Source organism: Natator depressus, chromosome 15 (genome assembly GCF_965152275.1).
Source record: "Natator depressus isolate rNatDep1 chromosome 15, rNatDep2.hap1, whole genome shotgun sequence".
In the NCBI taxonomy this organism is placed as follows: domain Eukaryota; kingdom Metazoa; phylum Chordata; order Testudines; family Cheloniidae; genus Natator; species Natator depressus.
The window spans coordinates 20,450,539-20,472,648 of NC_134248.1; the positions used below are offsets into that span (position 1 = coordinate 20,450,539).

Here is a 22,110-nt window from a genome sequence, read left to right on the forward strand (position 1 = left end):
TCTATCAAGGCGAAGGCGATTTGGGGTTGTCGTATTCACCCCTCCAAAACAAAGTGACTGATAATTCTCCAACTTCTTGTTAGCGGAGATGATCCAGCCCCAAGCACCATCCCACCCTGATGGTCCATGGAGGACTGTGCATCCCAGCTGTGTTGCCCCTTTTGTTGGTCTTGTTTTGAACATTTGCTAAATTGATTGAGGATAGTTCAGGCAGGGAGGTTGCCTGCAAGGGGCAGGGCAGCCACAGGACAGAGAGCAGGAGGAGGAGGTAGTTGCTAATGTATGTTGTCTACATACATATCGAGTTTCAGGGCATGGAGGCAGAGACAACTCATGGGGCGGTGACGCACCCCCAAAATCTTTCAGTTGTTACCCTCCCATCCACATGTTGCCTCTGAGCTGAAGAACTTGTGTGAAGGGTGGGATTGGTACACTGCATACATTGTCCCTCTGGAAATCGGCAGGGAATCCTTGGTAAACTTAATACTAGCTGAGTCTGTATCCACTTTGATGCAGACCTGCCCTCTGCATCTTCCCATTTAGTGGGGGTACCTGGGTAAGCTACTAGCAGGATAGACCCAGTCAGAGTGGCTCCTATTGAGCTGTGCTGGTAGGGATGGGGACAGCTTCAGGGAGCTGGGAGGCAGTGTGGAGACAGACATAGGGCTTCTGCAGGATCACCTTAGAGCCAGGGGATCTGGGGGCTGACCCCTCATAGGCAGAACAAACCTTGTCCACCTCCAATAAAACAATCAGGAAGAAACTCCATGAAGGAAAGCTCTTAGAGGCTCTCATCCCCATGCACTTGTTACTGTGTAGCGGATCCTTCCATACAGATGATTATGGAAGTGGGGAATATGTCACCCATCTCTAAGCATCAGGTATTGGCTGTAGCAAGAGCAGGACGCTAGCCTGGATGGATCAAGGTCAGATTCAGTTAATCAAATCCTACAGTTCTTATTTAGCAAACAAACACCAGATCCAAGTTTTTGCCAAGTAAGATTGGCTGGTATGAAAAAACTGCACATTCTAAATCCTGGCAGCTTACATAAGCATCCTGTGCTGGCATCACTGCACTTCTGGATTTGTGATTTGCATCAGGGTGGATTTTCAGATAACACACTCTGATCTTTCAGGACCTAATATAGCTCAGGTTTTAAAGCCACAAGCTTAAATGTAATTGAAAAGATATATATGTATATTTTGTGTGTGTGTGTGTATATATATATAGATATAGATATAAATATAATAAATCTAAAGAGTAACAGAGCAGACTTATGGATGGATTGGAATCAAGAGTTCATATCAAACTGACAATGGAAGCTGTATTAACTTAATATAAAAAGTAGACATTAATTAAAAATATCCAGGTTCTTTTAACAGAGAGCATAACAGGCAGGAGTCAAATGATTATCTTGTTTGGTTAGTTTCTATCAAATTTGTTACTCTTTCTTGATTAAATCTTCCCTAACAATTTCTGGTTGGATGGGAGGCCAAGAGAGGGTGATCACAAATCACTCATTTGAACAGAATCTGAGAGCAAAATTATATGATTCAGTTATGTCCAACAGGACATAAGCCCTTAATTCCTCCTCCTAACTATAAAGTAGAGGGACATGATAACCAGCTACAGATATCTGAAAGGTGTAGACACCAGGAAGGGAAAAGTCTGTGGTGTTATAGCTAGGAGTAATAGAATAAGATTAGGAAAATGTTTGGATATATATCAGAGAATGCTACTTTAAAGTCAGACTGAGTATCCCAGGGAACAGGGAATTGGTGAAAGCTACATTGAACATTTAGGCTTAGTTATAACCACTCTCATGGAATTTCACTAACTGGAGGAGAAGGAATAGGAAATCTTTTTTGGTCCTCTGATGTACATGTTCAGGAGACAGCTATAATTGGCTGGATGCACTGCGGGCCTAACTGACCCAGTGAAGGCAATGAGTCTTTCCATTCACGTCAGTGGGGGTTGGTTCCAGCTCTAGCATGTCATAAAAATCAAACGTTACCCTAGCTTTTTCAGTGTAATCAAAGCTCCAAGTGTGAGTTTGAGGAGGAGGTTCAGGTCAATTTTGATTATCCAAAGCAGCTCACCCTTAACCTTATTATGGTCCCGATTAGACAAATACCTAACTTTAAGCATCTCCATGAGATTACTCATGTGCTTGAAATCAGGCACATGTTTAAGTGCCTTGCTGAATTTGGGCCTCAAACAGTGTCATATATTTGGAGAAGAAGGTCCTGAACTTGCATCACTAAAGTTCATTGACTTCAATGGAGCTTAACCATATGCTTAAAATTAAGCATATGCTGAAAGTGCTCTGTTGATGCTTTCCTATAGTGGTGCCTTACACAGGGAAGGAAAAACCCATCTCTTTTTTTTTTCAACCATTTTTCATCCCTTATTTTTCTCTCATTTTCCTTACGATTATAAGCGTCCCCTTTTCTGACAGAGGACTGGGCTGCTTTGAGCAAGATGACTGACAAAGTTCCCCCACCCCCTTTATAAGAGAGAACATTTTTTATTCTACTTGCTTTGTTGCCAGCTCCTATCTGTAATTTGGATCATAAACCCAAATAGTGTCTCCCCCCCACCCCCCAAGAACACTGGATAATATAATGGCTGGTAGGGTTTTCCTGTTGGATGCATGGTGGCTCTTTTTCCACAAAGTGTTTAGGCATTCAGTGGGGTATTGGAAATAAATTCATACTGCAATAGAAGAAGCAGGAATGAAAAATATTTTATTCTCCTTTGCTTTTCAGAGTGATATTTTTGGGCCCTTTAACATGGGGGCCCTCTAGTCAGTGTTATGTCCCACTGTATTAGTGAAGCAAGTTATTCCAGTGAAGGGAACGTGAGGTATGGCTTGATCCAAAGCTCACTGAAGTCAATGCGAGAAATTTCCATTGACTTCAATGGCCTTTGGATCAGGCTCAAAATCTTGTTATGGAACAGGACCATGAGGCCCCTGGGTCTGATTCCTGGGTCCATTGTTTCACTCCAAAAGTGCCCCCCAAACCAAGAGATGGTAGTGTCATTCTACAGAAGGAGTAACACTAAGGGGTTCTGAAAAGGCCTTCTTCTAAGTGCTCTCCACCAGGAAGATCATTGCAGTGTGTGGCACAGAGGATGGGGCGTCCAAAAGACACCCAGAGGGAAAAATGGATGGGAAAAGAACAGGTTCTGAAGATCTTTTCCCACACCACTGTGATACACACTCTCTCTCTCTCTCTCTCTCTTCACTACACATATGTTAACATAAACCTACAGTGAAACTGAACTCTGGATTTCAACTAACCCCTGCCCTGGATAATTTAATTTCAGTCACAAACATTCAGGGCTAGTCTACACTAGCAATGCTAAAGCACTGCCGTGGCAGTGCTTTAACGTGCCTTGTGTGGTTGCAGTGCAGTGCTGGGAGACAGCTCTCCCAGCACTCTTATAAAAAAACAAACAAACCCACCTCCACAAGGGGTGTAGCATCCAGCGCTGGGGCACTGTGCACACTGGTGCTTTACAGCACTGAAAATTGCTGTGCTCAGGGGTGTGTTTTTTTCCACACCCCTGAGCGAGAAAGTTGCAGTGCTATAAATTGCCAGTGTAGACAAGGCTCAGTTTGTTACCAGCTAAATCCTGGATGGAGAAGTTTAATAGCTGACTTTTAGTGCTGGAAGGGGAAAAATAAAACTCAGAAGTTCTAATCCTCATGATTGCGCTCTCGTAATCACACAAGTTGGAACCTTAGTTAACAAGTCAATTCCCCCACCATCCTTCTCATTCCTGGCCATTTTATAAAGAGAATTTACTAGCCAGCAACTCTAATTCATATTAATGTATTCCATTACTAGATTACTGAAAGACTATATCTTGCCCCCTTCAGAAAAACCTCTGTTATAAACAATACCTTTGGCATTGGATTGGGATACAGGTGGCCTTCATTCAATTCTCAGCTGTCTCCCTGATTTCCTGTGTGACCTTGGACGCATAGCTTAATCTCTCTGGGCCTCAGTTCTCCATCTATAAAATGGGGATATTAACTTTTCTTTCTCCCACCATGTTTTGGTCTTGTGTATTTAGATGTTGGGCTCTTTGGGGATGGGATCATTTTGTTAGCCTAGCGCAATGAAGCCCTGGTCTCGATTTGTGTCATTTACACACGACAAGATTAATAATAATCTCTGATAAGAAGTCTTTCAAAGAATAGCTTTTAGTTGTAGATAAATTCTCAAAACTCTCATCTTACAAACCATCCACCATCACAAGGAACACTCCTCTCAGTGGCATCTCCTATTGGCTAGTTTAGGCAGCTTCCCATCTATCATGCTGGCTTTTGTAAATTGCAAACTGATGCCTCTCTCTCCGCATTCACTGTGTAGAGAGCCAGGCACCCAACTCAGGCTTTGTGAATTGCAGTGCATTCCTGTGATTTTTCTATGCAACTAAAGTTTTAGGTGTTGTGATGCTGAGTACTTTTGTGAATCTAGGCTTGAGTGCCTTGTTTATGACATTTCAGCACTTTTAACCTTTGAAGGGGGTGTCAGTTCAAATCAACTGAATGCAAGGATATGTCCTAAATCCATCTGTACAGGAGAAATACATTTCCTGGATACCGATATTATCTGAGTCCAAACCATCTGTAACATATTTCATACAAAACTGCACAACTGAATATGAGCTACCTCAGTATAGGCACAATTTACTCAGCCATTTGATGGCATCGTCATCAGCCAGGAGGTGAGTCGGTTGCCTACCATCAAAATAAGTCAGTGAGCACTTGTCAAGGAAATGTGACGTAGTCTGAATTGACTGCAGGGGCATCGCCGGTCATTAGAAAAACCCCATTTAAAGAGATTGGCCACACAGTTGCCCTGTCCTGTGCAAAACCGGTTCAGAGATGACCACAGGTACCATGGCAGAGCAAAACCTGGTGGCCAGATGATTGGGTCAGTGACGAGAGAGTGATTAACAGCTGTTGTCGCTGACCACTCGTTGCGCCAAGCAGATACACCGTCATGTCCTGTGGTGGCATAAATGACCATACAGGGCGCCTAGAAGACAGGCGAGCTGGCGGGTGGTTGAAGAGGTCTGTGTACAAATGCAGGTCGCTGTTCTCACAGATCTTAGCCAGCACCATGATAGAGGCCCTCTCACAGTGAAGATGGGGCAGTGCTATGTTACTAAGTTTTGGTAGCCCTGGGAACAGAATTGCACGTAACGTCCCAGTAACAATGCAGGTAGCTTTGTTCAGCTGTACATTGACCAACCTTGAATGAGACAAGTGACACCAGGCAGGAGCGCAGTACTCTGCTGTTGAATAGTAGAGGGCAAGGGCTGATGTTCTAAGCATCTGGACACTCATGCCCCAGGTTGAACTGGCCAATTTTCTGAGCAGGTTGTTTCTAGTGCTGAGTTTTGCTGCCATCTTCTTCAAATGGTTATGGTACGTTTAATGACCTATCCAATGTCACACCAAGGTGTGTCACACAAAGCATTGACTGCCATTTAGTGTTTGGGTACTGAATAACTGGAATAATCAGCACTTGGCGAGCAAGCACAGTATGGAGAAAGGGGACCTAAATGAATAGACTTCTGCCTTCTTCTGTTGGGGGACAAAAGATAGTGATATGGTGTAATCCCCGAATCACGATTTGGCCCTTTTGTTCTTAATCAGTTTATCTAGGGTTGGTAGATACATTACTTCTCTTTATGCCCCGCAGTTATTTATTGTAAGTAAGTAAGTAAATAAATAAGAGACATACAATTTGTTAATCAATATACAAATTACATAGGGGCCGATCCTCAAATGGCATAAACTGAAGCCAATGAACTTATGATAGTTTATGCCAGCTGAGGATCTACACCTTAGATTCTGGTGTCTGCTTGGTTCATCAGGACAACGTTTTGAGGAAACTCAAGGCCAGTTAAATTGCAAGGATTATATCAGTAAATGAATCATTTTACTAATAAACCACTTAATCTGCTTTATAGACATCCTCAGATTTTTATCACAGGGGCCCAACATCTGTTTCCCTTGTGTGGCAGAACAATGGATGTAAATGTGAAAGAGGGAGAGGGGGAAGTCTAACAGCTATTAACACTCACTCCCACAATGGCTAACTAATTGATTTGTAAGGTGGGGGTGGGGGAGGAAGAAGTGTCTGGGAGCAAGTTACATAAAATAACAAGAGGTTCATACCTGAAAGAATGAACAGGGGAACAAGAACTGTAAATAAATATGATTACCATGAACAGAGCCTGGTTGGCCAACATTTACCTTGTAATTGATTTTACTGTATAAAAACACCATCTGTAGGAACAAAAAAGCAGAAGGTAGAAGCATTGTGAGCATAGCCTTTCCACTGTGTTAAACTGCCTCCATCAATCCATAAAATTAATATTGGAGTAAAAGAACCATCTGTAGAGGGTATATGAAATGCAGCAGAATTATTGCACAAAGACTTCCCAGTTATGCTGAAATGAGTGAGACTAGATAACTATAATGAATGCTGGAGTTTTTGCAGACTACCTACTGACAGAAAAATTATTAATTCTCTCTCTCTCTGCCTGCCTGTGTCTTCCTCTTGCCCAAACCCATTATTGGACTGAAGCGCACTGAAGGGTGTTAAATGTCAGTCATTTGTTTTCATTATTGTTCATCTCGCTATGCCCCAGGGGCCTTATAGGTGCTGGCTCGAACTGAAATTGGAAGGGCCAAAACTCACCTAGCTGTTCTTGCATCCCAGCAACAAATGAGAAACAGCATAAATCTGGTGGGAGAGACTCTTCCCAGAAGACTTTCAGCTCAGTTTGGCAGACTCAGGTGTCTTGGCCAAGCTTTGAATAAGCACCCTGCTTAGTCCAAGCTAAGCCCAAACTCCAAACAAGTTGAAATTTCACATCACAAATTCTAGCCTTTTATGAGAAGACCAGTGCTAGCCCTCATAGAGCAGCCTGACCTCCTCCTAGAGCTGGCCTTTAAACCATCCGTGGGGGCTGCAGAGCAGCAAGGGCGTGGGAACACCAGCCCGATCTTTTTGAGCCCCTACCAAAACCCCTCACCAGCAAGATGTACAGCAATGTGCACCAGGCCTCCAGTTCTCTTTCCCACAACAAATTCTCTCTGAAGTTCTTCCCAAGGGTGGACATTAGACATCCACTAGGATCAGCAGCATTAACCTTTATACAGCTAGCTCCTTTTGCTTGTCATGAATTCCTGTCCCACGGGAGAGGGCAGAACATGCAGGGGGCTGTCATCGGGGTGGAGAATAGGGGGGTATCAGTCAGGGCTGTAATGAATTGTGGCTGCTCCCTTTTCTAGAATCAACAGCGTAGAAGAATTCTCCATCAAAATGATTTTTCTTGACATAAAAGGCAGATTCCACACACACACAAATTTCACATGGCTTTTGATAAGCCAATTGTACATCAGCCCGAATTTGCTCAAAACTGGAAAGTCCCAATTTTTGAAAGTGTGGGCCAAATTTCATATTTGTATGGAAACCGAATTCCAGGCAGTTTGTCCGAAGTGTTCATAGTGAACCAGCTCCATTCACCAGGTATATTATCTGAAGAGCAGCTCTATTACATTAAGAGTTTAGATACCCAGATAGAAAATTCTCTTCTGTTTCTTTTCACAATAAGTTGTTGTACATCCAGGAGGGACTGTTTTGTTCTTGCAGAAGGCACTGTTTTATGTACACCGCACAGAAACCAAAGGGGCATGATGTCCCCATAAAAAGCATATTTGTCTGGAAATACCTAAAGTAACAAAAAAGATTGAAGAAGAAATGTTTTTCTCTCTTTCACGTTATTTGGTGCTTGGAACAGCCCTTGTGGCTCAATCCAACAAACTGCCTGACTTCAAGCACACAAGCAGTTCCTTTTGACTTCAGCCATCTCGGACTTAAATAGGATTTACTCATGCATTTAACGTTGCTCATGTGATTAAGCATTAGCTGGATCGTGTCCTTTGTGTGTAGTCAGGTGGGTCTTTCACACTGGAACCGTCTCTCATCACCTTGGAATACGTCATGCCTTCAAGAGGCTGATGGTAGCCTCCTCAGCAGACCTAGATTGCTCAGTGTTCATTGTTATTATTATTTGTACTGCAGCGGCACTTAGTGTGCTGAGCGCTGTACAGACTGTACAGAGTGAGAGAGAGTCCCTGTCCCAAAGAGCTTATGTCAGAGTCTTAATAGACAAGACAGATGGAGGGTGGGAGGGAAAACAGAGGCCCAGAGAAGTGAAGTGACTTGCCCAAGTTCATACAGCAGGTGAGAGAGAGCTAACTCCTGACTCTCAGCTCAGACCCCACTGCTTCCTCCTAAGTGGCTACTCTGCTCCAAATAAGCTTTGGTCTTGTGATAGTTGAGTATGGGGTGGGTTTTGTCTCTTATTTTGTTGTTCGTTTTTGTACAATAAATACCGTTCCTATTCCAGTGTCTGAATCCAGCAATTTAGGGAGTGTAAAGTATCACTGACTTTGGAAGAAATGACTTGTACTCCTGAGCCACCTCAGACCAATGGGGAGCTGTTTTATACATTTTTCCAGCTAAATCACAGATCCAAGTGAAAAAATCTAGAACATTGTGTGGATTTGTGGTGCTCCCTGGAGGATCCCTGGTCCCAGAATCAATGACTGGATTACACTGCTCCATAAACGTAGTTTGGGTTTTTTCTCAGCAGTGACAGATATATTGATACCATTCTTCATTTTCCTTAATTGCTACCAAAGAGAGCTCACAATGGAGAGGAGGTTGCTTAGAGAAAATAGGGAAAGGGATTGCAGAGGTTCTTCGCATGTGTATTATGGCAGTCGTCAAAGTGGATACATGCCTGCTATACAGATGTGTCACACCGTGATATGCCTTGATCCCCACTACAAAATGTAAGCAATACACACTGGTCATGTGTTGCTGGGCTGCATGTATTTAGTGGTTGGGGGAGGGGGGGCAGGGGAGAATCACTCATGATAAGGATATACAAACTGAGGGGGTAGGGGACAGTTGGATACAATAAGCACCCATTGTGCAACCTGGACTCACAATGAGAAACACTTGCATTCAGGTACAGCACTTGAAGTCACCTGGGTAGATGGAGGCAAAGAAACCTTTTTCTTTTATTCCGGGGGGAGCTAGTGTAAATGTGCTAACATGACAGCTTTTGGACATCACTTTAATGAGTAGTTTTGTACCATAACTAAATTTTCCCACTTTTAATAAAATGAGATACGCTTCTGTTCCAAACACAGGATTTCCTTTCTTAACGTTATCCTTACATTTTAGGAGGAACTAGAGCTCCTCCCCAGCCTCACAGTTGTCTGTGCCCATGGATTAGTGGGATAGAGCTCATCATCATGAATAATGGTCATACGTTCTCACCCCTATCTGCGTTGCATATGTTGGAGCAGCTGCTGGTTTTTGGGCAGTCTGAACGGAATGCACAAAAACATATCAAAAGGAACGCACAGTGGGCATGTATGTTTGGAAATTCCATCCACAGCCTGACCCATACCAAGAGATCTGTGCAATTTTAAAAAGTCGTAAGTGCTGCTACCTTAAACCTTGACCCAAAGCCCACTGAAGTCAGTGGACGTCATTCTCTTCGTTTCAGTGGGCTTTGGATCCAGCCCTTAGACACACTCAATGGCCCACTGAACATTATAAAATAAACATCCATCTATGTTCCCATCCCTGTGTATTTAGAGAGCCTCAATCACCTCATTATCTATCCACTCATCTATAGATGCAGATCTTCAAACTAGTAATATTTAGTTCATTATGTGATTGCCATGTGTTACTATTTAGTGAACAGAAACTATTTTATTTATGCAATGCAAATCTTTTAGATCAAGAGACTTCTCTGTGGGCTATTTTGCCTTACATAGATAAGCTAATCAAAAACATTACGAAAGCTTCTATTTCAAGCTGGGATGAGACACTCCTCTGGAATTCATGAATAATGGCAAAGGCTCAGTCAAGTTGCGTATACACTTGCTGGCACTAACCTAATTGATTTTGCTGGATGTTAATCAGCTTTCCGATTTAAACATTTAGTCTGTTGTGTGTATATACAGTGATCTTACAAAATAATTATGGGTGGTGTTTATTATTTGGCTTTTAAGGCTGATGCTGAGTGATCATCTGCATATTAAATGTAGCATTTACTTGTTGGTGTTGGAAGAACATATTGTTGAGCAATCTTCTGCATGTTTGGTTTTTTTAGATACACCCACGCATAGTACACTTTCCACCTCCAACGCAGCAATGATGACAGACAAAAAAGGAACAGTCTGATGTTACAAGAGGGAATTATTTCTCAAAGTCAGACTTGAAAGATTTAGACAAATGATCTCTGTTATTGACAACAGTGACCCCCTTCTATGCACAGAACTGGTTGCAAAAACACATGGGCCAAATCTGACCCTTTTGAAGACAAACTGCACAAATGAGATAATTTGACCCCTCTCTCTGTGTTTTCACAGGAATGGGATGTTTATATCAGTTTTGAGGTCATTGTGTTCATCTTACAGTTGTTGCAGATGCAAATTGCTCCTCATCTCAACTGGAAGCTATGATCAGAAATTTAGTTCTGTTTCTGCAGAAGCCCTACAGGAAGTCAATCTGGCATATGTATTCCCTACTAAACAGTCTATACCAAAAGTTGTATGCAGTATAGTTGTAGCCATGTTGGTCCCAGGATATTAGAGAGAGACAAGGTGGGTCAGGTAATATCTTTGATTAGGCCAACTTCTGTTGGTGAGAGAGACAAGCTTTTGAGCCACACACAGCTCTTCTTCAGATCTGGGAAAGGTACTCCCACATCGCAGCTAAATCCAAGGTGGAAAAGATTGTTTAGCATAAGTAGTTAGTATATATTCTAACGGACCATTCAAGGTCTGGAACCCACTACCCCACTTTTTATGTCCTATGACTGCAGAGCACAGTTGCCAACTTTCACGTGGTAAATAAGCACCCCGACTTTCACAATAAACCAGAAATCAAGCTAATCCCATTTCAAAACAAGGCCAAAACAAGCCAATCCCTAAGAACCCCAACACTCTGTGACTAGATCCCCCCAGCATACAGTCTGGGACTGTGGTGGGCCTGCCATGCACCCCTGATTCTCACCCCCCCCCCACTTGTCCCTGCTTTCCGGGAGCCGATCAAAAAAAAGAAACTACAAGCCAAACAAGCAGAAAGCTACAATCCAAAAACTAGCCAACAAGCAACACACAAGCCAATTAAGCCAAAAACAAGCCCAATTTCTGCGGGGTTTTTTGCGGGTTTGGCATGTCTGTTGCAGAGATGTTAAAGGGCAACTCTACCTTGAATGGTCCCTTAGAATATGCTAAATAATCTGTTCCACCTTGCATTTAACCTTGAGGATTTAAGTGGTGTATAGGCAAATTTCACCCACTGTCCCAGAGGTTAGGTTCCAAATGAAGTGGCAATGGTTGCTGCATTTTGTGGCCTGTAGCATACAAGTCAGATAAATGAAAGGCATTAAAAAGCGGAAAGTCTTATGGGTAGGTTTGTTGGGTTTTTTAAAAATAATTAAATCAATATTTTAAATTTGTATTAATAACTTGTTTTGATTGCATTTCATCACTGAAGCATAATCTCCCTATGAGAAGTGTAAGGAGTGGAAAAGTACAGATCAACGAACGCAGGACATTAATTCATGCATGGACCTAATGATCCCTAAGAAAGACACATTCCAGGGTGTCCCTAAATGCTGGGTTTTATATTTGCCTCTCTGATGTATCTCAAAGATGTATAAAATCGCATGTAGGCAGAGTGCTCTCTATTAATTAGTCATCTGCAAGTCTTAATGTACGATGTTTAGTTTATTGTGCGCAAAATATAGCATAGGCACAAAGTTCGGGTTTTTTTTATAATCTCTCATTCCTCTAAGTGTCCCTGAAACCTTGACAAATACTACTTAAGCCTCCTGTGAGGAAGGTTACTGTAACAGCCATCAACTCAGTTGTCTCCAGAGATTAAAACCTGGAGCTCTGAGTCAGTGACAGCAGGGCTTTGGAGTCTTTTTCCCAATAATCTATTGTCCTCTATTCCCCCAATAACCTATTTTTAGAGGATAGAGCATGAATGGTTGGGGCTCAGTGATGAGACTTCCCTACATTTGGTCAAGTCGTCGGGGGCGAGTCTTAAAAACAAAATTGCAGAAAGCAGCAATACTATTGTTGTCCTAATCCTTTTTCTAAAATGTCAAGGTCCTAATAAATTAGACCAACATGTTCAAAGAGGGCTAGTGATTTTGGGTGCCTCTGTTTTTGGTTGGCCAACTTGAGACACCTTGAAAGGGCATGATTTTGAGAAGGTGCTGACTACCTACCCTCTGAAAATCTGGCCCCTTTATATCAAGTATCAAGTAGGGCGCTCAGAATCACTAGTGAAATCTTGGCTTCGGATTTTAGTGCCTTGCCTGCTATACGCATCATTCTGCTTGCTTGGTGTTAGGCATATACACATCTAGGGGAATGCTCAAATGGGAAAGTGAAACTCCCAGTCGATCCAATTTTCACACAACAAGCACCGGAGAATAGTGGGGAAGATAAATTACCCTTTTTTCAAAAATCTGGGTAAATTAGATAATCTGTTCCTCTCTCTTCTGATTCTTATTGGCTAATTATCTGAGAATTGTCATCCAATCATGGAAGCTGCTTGGTTATTTACATGCTGAACAGTAAGCAAGAACCATCCTTTCAACTCAGAATTTATTTGACGCATTCGAGCTCTGGGAAAATGCTGATGTCTGTAGCATATTTAGCATTGCAACCAACCCTCACAAGATGAAAGATAGTCTCCCAATTCAAAGAACATAAGGAATTATTGAGGAAGAAAATTGTCTGAACGAGGGCAATTACAGCAATAACTATCCATGACGTAAATGTTATCAGGTCATACAAGCATAACCTAAGATGTAATGAAAATACTTCAAAGGCAAACATGCTGTAAATCAGACACAATATAATATCATTTATTACTCTGTTGGGGATGATAAAGGTAAAAGAAAATCTCTTTATTTCACAAGATAGAAGGAAAAGATACCTACAGTATATTCCCTGCTGCTTTCCTTTAGGCAAAAGAAGTAAGGTTTTGTAGCATATACAGAGAGTATTTCAGTCCCTACAGTAGAATCCTTGTCATCTAAAGCCCAAACTTCCATTTTAACTTCCTGGAATATAATCACTCTAATTAATTATGCTCTCTCGCTCTCGCTCTCTCTCTCTCTCACACACACACACACACCCACACACCCAGCCCCCAGTGGGAATTGAGTTAGTGTGGTGAATTAATTATGCTAGATCTCTCTCTAACCTTGAAACCATTTGACATCTGTGCTTTTGCACTTGTGTGATGATTAAGCTTCTTGCAGCTGTATGAGTTTCATCATGGAGATACTGTATTTCTGGTCTACGTTTATATTATCTGTTGTTTAAAATAAGGAGGAGGAAAAAGAAACTGGATCCAAAATGTGAAAGTAGTAAGGGGTGGCAAAAGTTTGTAGCTTTTGCGATATACTTTGTTATGGCCTGAATCCTCATTCCAGGATGAAATTCTGTCATGTATAGAGGGTCAGCAAGAGGCCTATGTGCCACTGAAGTCCCACTTCTGAGGGCTCAAGTGAGACCTAAACCTTGTGCTGCACTTCTGCACAGGTGAATTTCACCTAGAGTGACAAGATAGCAAGTGTAAAAAATCAGGACAGGAGATGAGGGGCAATAGGGGCCTATATAAGGCAAAGCCCTGAGTGTCAAGACTGTCCCTATAAAATCGAGACATCTGGTCACCTTAATTTCGCTGCATAGCTCACAGCCTGAGCACAGGGGTTGTGTGTTGAGAATTCTGCAGCAATTAGGGGAATCCTTGAATACGGTCTGTAAGTATCTACATGGGGAACAAATAGTTACTGATGGGCTTTTCACTCTGGCAGAGAAAGGTATAACACAATCCACTGGCTAGAAGCTAGACAAATTCAGACTGGAAATATGGTGTACATTTTTAATGGTGAGAGTAATTAACCACTGGAACAATATACCAGGGGTCTTGGTGGATTCTCCATCACTGGTAATTTTAAAATCAAGTTTGGATTTTTTTTTTTAAAAATATATGCTTAAGAAATTATTTTGGAGGAGTTCTATGGCTTGTGTTATAGAGGAGATTAGACTGGATGATCACAGCGGTTCCTTCTGGCCTTGGAATCATTGAATCCTTCCCATCAGGCATTACTCTACTGATTCTAAAGGTTTCTGTACATTTTTGCTGCTTCTGTGACCTCCTGTAGTGGGAAATTTAACGGCTCCTTGCTGATCTACTGGGCCCTGCTCCTCCATGCTCACGTGCCATGGTGCATTCATTAGTCTGACCGCCACCTCAGGGGGGATGTACACAGCAAAGTAAAAAGTTAGGGAGAATGTGTCTCCCTCAGTGGTTAACAGGTGCGCGCGCTCTCTCTCACTGCAGGGCCTAGAGGAGGGGAAGGAGCTAAGGAAATGGAATGGGAGGTGGTGGGAAAACAGGGACGGCTCGTGGCTATATTTCATGATTTCCCCTCTCACACCACTTGAGCCAATAGTAGTCCCTGGGCAAAAAAATATATTGTGGGGATCGGGGTGTAAGCACCCAAGATGCAGAGAGAGACAGTCAGGGAGCAGCTGCTCAATATGGATGCTCCCCGGAGTAAGACTGCAAATTGCCATGGAATGTTAATTGGTGCTCCTTGCATCAGTCTTCTCCTGTTCTGTAGCATTTTACACTCTTACACACACCCTCTGTCTCTGTCTCCCTCTCTCTCTCTAGTGAAGAGGCTAGGTGTTTCCAGTCTCTGTGGGGGAGACAATGGCGTGGGGGTAGAATGGGCTTACAAGAGATCAGGGAGCTTTAGCATAAGAGAAGGGCCATGAGCTCGTTGTATCCAGCCAGGTATGTGCAGGGCATGTTCCTACATTTCTCAGAGATCGCTGGCTGGATGCGCGGAGCCACTAGCAGTGCACCATCTGAGCGGTCACTGTCCCAACTCACTGAGCAGCTTCATGCACCTAGAAATCTCCTCCTTTCCGGATTTTACCACGGACGATGACGCTCTACCCTACTATGACAAACCAGAATGCTATTTGTCACACCCATTGTCTGAATGAGGGCAATTACAGCAGTCACTATCCATGATCTCAGTGGTATCGGGTCATCCAAACATAACCTACAATGTGAAGGCCAATTGGCCCGCTAGGAATCAGTCCTGGCTCGGCTATTGGAATGACCACGTTACAAAAAGTAATCCTTCAACTGCAGCCTCGGCAAACAGGCTCCTTCTTAAGGTGCGGGAATGACATTCCCCGGTATATTCTGTGGGTATAAAGTTTAAAACAAAAATGGTGCCTACATAGTATCTTGGTGATACTGTACTAGGCCACGTGTTGTGAGTACTTCAGGGGGATTTCTCACATGAGTAAGGACTGATACGCTTAGGCACAGTGTTTGTACTTCCCTAAGAAACTATGTATTTCCAGTGTTCTTTAACCCATGTGAATAAATAGAACAAACACAAAATCTTGTTAGAAAATTAAATGTTTTGTTTTATTTTGGGAAAAAAACATTTAATTATTACTTACTTGCAAAGTCATTCTTGCTACATAATCTACTTTAAAACTCACATCTCATTCAATTAAGATTTCATACCATTGAGAAAATGATGCTGTCCTGAAGAAATACTACAAAAGTTGCCATATGCAAGCCCATAAATAAACTGCATGATTTTCATGCTTTAAAAGACTGAGGATAAGATTCATTTCAAGCATTTCTATTTCAGTATATTTTCTGCATTCAGTAAAACTATGAAAAATACATAGAATCAAACAAGATGAACAGACTTAGGTGGGGATGGACATTTACAGTATGCTTGTGGTTTTTTTACTACTTTATCAGAAACTAAAGAGGCAAACAAAAGAAACTCCATTGCCATTACTAATAATACAGTGTTCTAACTCCTAAACTCACGTGACATAACCAAGATATACTACTTTATGTTCAAAATGCACAGATAAAGCATGGGACACAGGTTATGTACTGGAAAACATTGCAGTATCTACAATAGGTCTCAATACATATGGGTTAATGAATGTTCACTCCTTATATAATACATCTATGTCATAGTCCAAAATGTTTAAAAAATCATGTTCATGATTCATTGAGTCTGCTGATGTATTTTGGGGACTACGTTATATGTTATACCTGGATAAAAAAAATAGACTTAACCTTTTATAGTAGATGCTGTTGTACTGTATGTCAAATGTTATTTTCAAATGGATCTATGATAATCATTGTTACTGACAGTAACTTAGGTGACTGCTGTAAATTTAGCATAGGAGTAACGTTCAAAGTGAGAAATGGCACAGTGGGAATTATAAATATTTTAAAATCCAGGTTTTTCTTAAAACCCCTGTATTTTCTATGACTCATTCACAACATCACTTTTACTACAACATAATGATTAGAATGGAAATCGCCTAATAGGGTTAAAATCTATATCCATGGTCACAGGTTTTTTTTTAAAATGTCCTCCGGTATCAAAAATATGTTTAAATATTTTATCAGCACACAACACAGACACTCTGAACCCTGTTATCACAGTACAGTTCTGTTACAACAACCTGCTTCCATATATTCCAGTCGCGCTTTCTATTGTATCTTTTGGAACAGACATTCTCTTTCCACAAGGGTCTGCTATATTTACACAGTTGTGATAATTATTCCAATGCTCAAAGAGCTAAGAGCAAGCCTATGCACAAAAGCCAATATAGAGAGAGAGCCACTTAAATATTTAGCTTTCTTCTTTCCCTGCTTTTTACATTTAGCTGTCAACAAAATAGAATTATTCTGCTCACAGGATTAGAATTAATAAATGGCTGTATTTACAAGTATTTATGATAGACACAGTGGGCCAAATTCTGCTCTGTTTTGCCTGTGTAAATCTGGAGTAAATTTGTTTAAGTTAATGCAATAACTGCAGAATTTGATTCACTTTTTAGTTAGTTAGGGAACAAATCCTGGTCCCCTAAAATCAATGATAAAACTCCCACTAACTTCAATGGGAGATTGTCACTGACTTCAGTGGATCAGCCTTGGCCTTAACTTTTGGAAGGTATAAACATTAAATTAAGTAGGGATAATTTGAAAATACTGGGTCAAATCCTCAGCCCCCTTACAGCTGGTGGCACAAAGCATTGGGAAAGCAAGCACCAACTACCTAGGGGTTTGCCTACTGAAGGGGAATCCCTGGGTGAGATGGGGGCAGCATAGGGAGGGGGTGTTAGAGGTGTGGCGAGGAGAAAAGACGTGGCTGCAATGGCGTTTTTGTCTGAGCAGACTGAGCTGGTGGAGTGTTCCCTTTGGGACCATTGTTGCTGAGCAAATAGAGCAAGATGCATGTTTTTGAGGCCAAATTAGCCCCTGGGCAGCCTCAAGATAATAGGGGCATATTCATAGCAAAAGCCACCTTGTCCTCCCCCACCAACCCCGCTGGGTGGGCATAATAATAGTGCGGCTGAGGGTCTGCCTCAGTGTGTCCAAACTACCTTCGGGGAATTACCTACTGACACAATCTACAAGAACCAGGAAGACATTGCTCCAGTGAAAAATGAGTCTTTTTTCCCCCCCATGAAGATACTACATAATTGTATTAGAAGCAAAAGCTGCTGAATGCTGAGTAGAGTCTAAACCACAAAAGACTGTCTTGAGGTCTGTTTAAAAGCTGTCTGTAGATACCAATACACAGACCGATCTTCAGTCTTGCTACCTTCACAGTATTTTGTTGGAATTCAGTGTCTCATTCTGACCACTAAAAGGAGAAAGATAAGTCACAGTGTGGGTTTTGATTTCCAGAAGCTACAGGTCAATTCCATTTGTGAAATGCGTGTGATGGACCATTGTTGATCTGTCTGAAAGACTGAGACAACTAGCTTCTATTACGGTTAGTCAGCAGACAGAAATCACCCTTTAAATGAAACTAACATTGCGGATTGGAGGAGGGCAGTCAGAGCCATTTATATCTATTGCAGATCTGGAAAAAGGAATATCTAAAAAGTTACCAGTCTGTGTCTGTGCACACGTGATTTGTGTGTATGTAGACCTAGTGTATATCTGCTTCACTGGTCCCAAGTCTACAGAGTGGGCTGAATGGCTGGAATTTTTCTTTTTTTCCCTCAAGGTCTGGCTTCTTTACAGTGTTCCCATAAAATGCCTGTTGGCAGTATGTGGTGTTAATAAGTTTCTCTGGGATAATTGGATTACTTAAGATATTACATGTAAACAGAGAGTGCACAGCTAAACAAGAATAGCCCTGTTACAAGATCACAATTGGAAGCATTTCATTTTCAGAGCATAAAAATGCATTTTTCCTGAAATACGTGACCTTTAGATTTAGATCGCAATAACCTTCCCGTCCCTAGTGTTGTCATCGTCACTGACAAAACCATCCAGTGTACAGTAGTGCTAGTTACTCTGCAGCTATTGCGAATTAGCTATTGCTAATGGTCGATTGCATTACACCCTGGAAGGGAGGCAGATGAAGACAGACTTGTACATACTCGGCAAAGCAATATGGCAATTTCCAATTTATTAGGCATTGATTAGAAGAGCAGTTCCTACTGGCATTAACAGTGAGAAAATACTGGGGGGGCACTGTACTGGAGATCCTGAAGGTATGGCTTGATTTTTCAGAGAGAATCTGGGTCTAATATCAGACTGCTGATAAATCAATCTGATTGGCTGAATTGGTACTCTTGTCCCAGGTGTTCATCTTCGTAGGAGTTGTACCTGGCCTATTCCCAGTCATCTGGAAGACAAAATAGTATTGAAACTGGATTTACTTCTTTTGGTAAATCACTATTGACTGGAGGACATGAAAGCCTGAAAGCATCAATCTAGACTCCACATTACCTTAGACTCTTGAGAGCACAAGCTATAAAGGAGCCATTTAACATGTATTGTCAGGTATTATTCAGTGATCATTGCCAATCATTTCAGAAGCTATCATTTCTAATAGCCAGTTTTCTCATAAAATAAATTTATTTTGTCTCAAGACATCTTAAGCTGTCCTTGAGTCGGGGAGAGAGAGGGGAATGCATATATACACACTGATTTGTTTATATAAATGTTCATTCGTGGGACTCAAATGTAAAGGTATTCTGTCTGGAGCTGGTTGGAAATTGTCTGCTGGAACAATTTTGCATCAGAAAATGCCAGTTCGTCAAAAGCAAAATGTTTCACGCCAACCTGTCACTTTTGACAAGTCTCATGAAGGAACACCGGCAGAACCCGGCCTGTCAGGCAGGTTTCACATCTCTCCCTGCCACCTTGCCCACACATCTGAAGGACTGCTTTGGAGTCGGGACTCCAGGTCTTCCAGGATTTGCAGCTCCAGGACAGCCTTGCGATGGTGACCGTCCCCAGGGTTGGGGATGCCAGGGCTTCCAGATTCTCAGGCCAGTTGGCTCCCTGGACTGACCGACCCCTTCAGGCTGGGGAGCCAGTTGCCCTGCGAGTCAGGCAGCCTGGGGAATCAGCTGGCACAGAAGCCCGACAGCCAGGCTCTAGATGGGGCGCACAGGGCTTCCAGGTTCCCTGCCACAAAGCTGGGAGTCTGGAAGGTCCTGGGACAGACTTCAGGGTCTGTGGTTCCAGGGCATACCCGCCAGGCAGACTGGCCTCCGAGCTTCCAAAATCTTGGGCCAGCCAGCTCCTTGGCCTGTCCAAATCTTGGGGTAGATGGCTTCCAAGGTTGTCAGAGTTGAGCAGTCGGGGAGCCAACTACTCTGAGCATTGAAGAGCAAGCTGGCCCAGGAGCCTGCAAGCCATGGAGTCCCTGGCCCCGGGGGAGTCTGCATGGCAGAGCTTCCCTGGAATCACGGATCCTGGAAGCCTTGCCAGCTGATGGCTGAAACCAACATCATTGCAACATTTCCATTTGGTTGAAAATTTCAAAAATTTTGATATCACGAAATTTCCCATGAAACAAAAATTCTGACTTTCAACCAGCTCTAACCCTAACCAAAAACAATGGTCATCAGCTGAAGTTAATAACGAGAACATTCTTGAAGGGCCTGGTTCAAAGGTCGTGGAAGTCAATGGAAAGACTCTCATTGACTTCAGTAGGCTTTGGATTAGGCCCCAAGTCTGATGTTTTTAGAAATTTTACGCACTGACTTATCAGAGAACAGAATTTAGTCCTCTGCTTTCAGAGCATCTCCTATAGTCACCACACAACCCTTGCCCATCGCAACTGGCTGTAAAACACACAGTAGAGACAAGTGCTAATTAACTCCTGTGCCCCCGTCATCTCATCTTTCTTTCCACAAGATCACTCTAGAGCGGGGCAACATTTTTCAGCTGAAACTTTTTTTTCCACCAAAAAAAAAAAAGCAAATCCAGATCCAATGAAATATTTTGCCACAATTTGTGTCAATTTGGGCAAAATGTTTCAGTCAAAACAAAAGAAAAGTTTGGAAACGTTTAAACAAATAGTTTTAATATTTTGAAAACGTGAAACATTTCCATTTTTTGGGCTACACAAAGCTGTGAAGGAGAAGGTGGTGTCACCATCCTCCTCTCCCCCATAACTTTTAGCCTCGTGCTCAGGGCACTCACTGGTCGTGTGGGAGACTCAGGTTTGAATCCCAGCTCAGGAGCAGGGACTGCAACCCCCCATCATTCCCCTCCCAGGTGTGTGTCCTAACCACCAGGCTATTGGCTATTCTGGGTTGGGCCTCTCTCTATCTCTTTTGTTGAATCCTCTATCTCCTGCTCCCTGGTTTCGTGAATGCAGCCCTTCAACTCCTTTGCTTATGTTCAAAATGAAACATAGTTTCAGGCTGAACAAAAACGTTTCCTTCAACACAAAATGAAGTTTTCCCAACTTTTTCACTTTGCTGAAAATCCCCCACTCTTCCCCCAAAATATATTTTTTTAACTTCATCTTGACCAAATCACACAATTCTTCTGATTTTTAAGAACTGCCAGTGAACCAAAAAATCAGTTAGTGTCACAGCTTTGCTCTACAACCTTCCAGCCAGTACAATAGGATAAAAATGGCATTGATGGGAGTACTTACGATATCGGAGTTGAAGGGTTTCACATTGATGTTTCGAATTGAACTGCTGGTGAGGGACCACACCTTGGTTTTGTGCTTAAAGGCGGCTCTAACCTTTGGAAAGAAGCATTAGAAGGCAGTCAGGAAATGATGATCCTAATCTGGTTTTATTTATTTCTCAGGTACAAAGTATTGTCTTTCCATTATAAATGGACGAGGGTTCATACGCATACGTTACTGTGGAATATTTGCCATTCTACTGTGTAATAATAATAATAATAATATCATGGGGTTCCATTTTAGTGTTTACCAATAGGTCCATGATCAGATTTGCACATTTAATAAGTAAAAATATAAGCTCCGATTGTGTCAGCTAATCTGTGCACTCAGGTGGGCACTTCCCTGGACTCCATGCAGTCCCAAAATAACTGCTCTGCCAGGAGCCAGCAATGGCTCTGGCCTCTAGGCGCACCCCCAGAGACCAAAGGGGCTTTGTGCAGTTTATCCTGGCCTTCCGGGGAGCCCCTAGGTTCTATGTGAGTCACCAACTTTGTGGGTGGGCCCTGTGGGCTTTTTTCACTAGATTCAAACTCTGACAATGCACACGCACACCCATCCCTCTCTGATGGGATGAGGGGATCTGGCATGCGGAATTCCTCCTCCAGAAGCCCTCCTGACAACTTTTTCCCTGGCGGGAGATGATCCAGGCTGTTGTTTTTTCCAAACTGCCAGCCCTGCAGATTCTAATAATCAAGTAACACGAGTGCAACTCCATCACCTTCTACATTATGGCTGCACAGGTGTCTGTCCAGAGAGGCTTTGGTCCAGCACTGGGAGCTTAGTAAATAATTCTGTTGATGGTTGTGAGCCAGACTCGAATGCAGCCTGCTCCTCCAGTGCTGTGCCAGCTCCATGGAAGTAAAAATGGGAAGAAGTACTTATTTTTGTCACTGAAATGCAGAGGGATCTGTTGAGCAAAAGGTGCCATCTTATCT

General features: G+C 42.4%; 1 protein-coding gene and 1 long non-coding RNA gene across 2 annotated transcripts in view; one reads left to right on the top strand and one right to left on the bottom strand.

The window, feature by feature from the left end:
• Positions 1–22,110, top strand: part of LOC141999408 (uncharacterized) — a 342,290-nt gene that overhangs the window by 260,399 nt on the left and 59,781 nt on the right. The window lies entirely within an intron of this gene.
• The window catches only part of ADGRD1 (adhesion G protein-coupled receptor D1), a 250,026-nt gene continuing 243,564 nt past the window's right edge, over positions 15,649–22,110 (bottom strand). Inside the window, exons 25-26 of the mRNA XM_074972786.1 lie at positions 21,137–21,229; positions 15,649–18,862 (exon numbers count right to left, since the gene is read on the bottom strand). Coding sequence (XP_074828887.1) covers positions 18,767–18,862; positions 21,137–21,229 — 189 coding nt within the window. The 3' untranslated portion in view covers positions 15,649–18,766. The remainder of the gene's footprint in view (positions 18,863–21,136; positions 21,230–22,110) is intronic.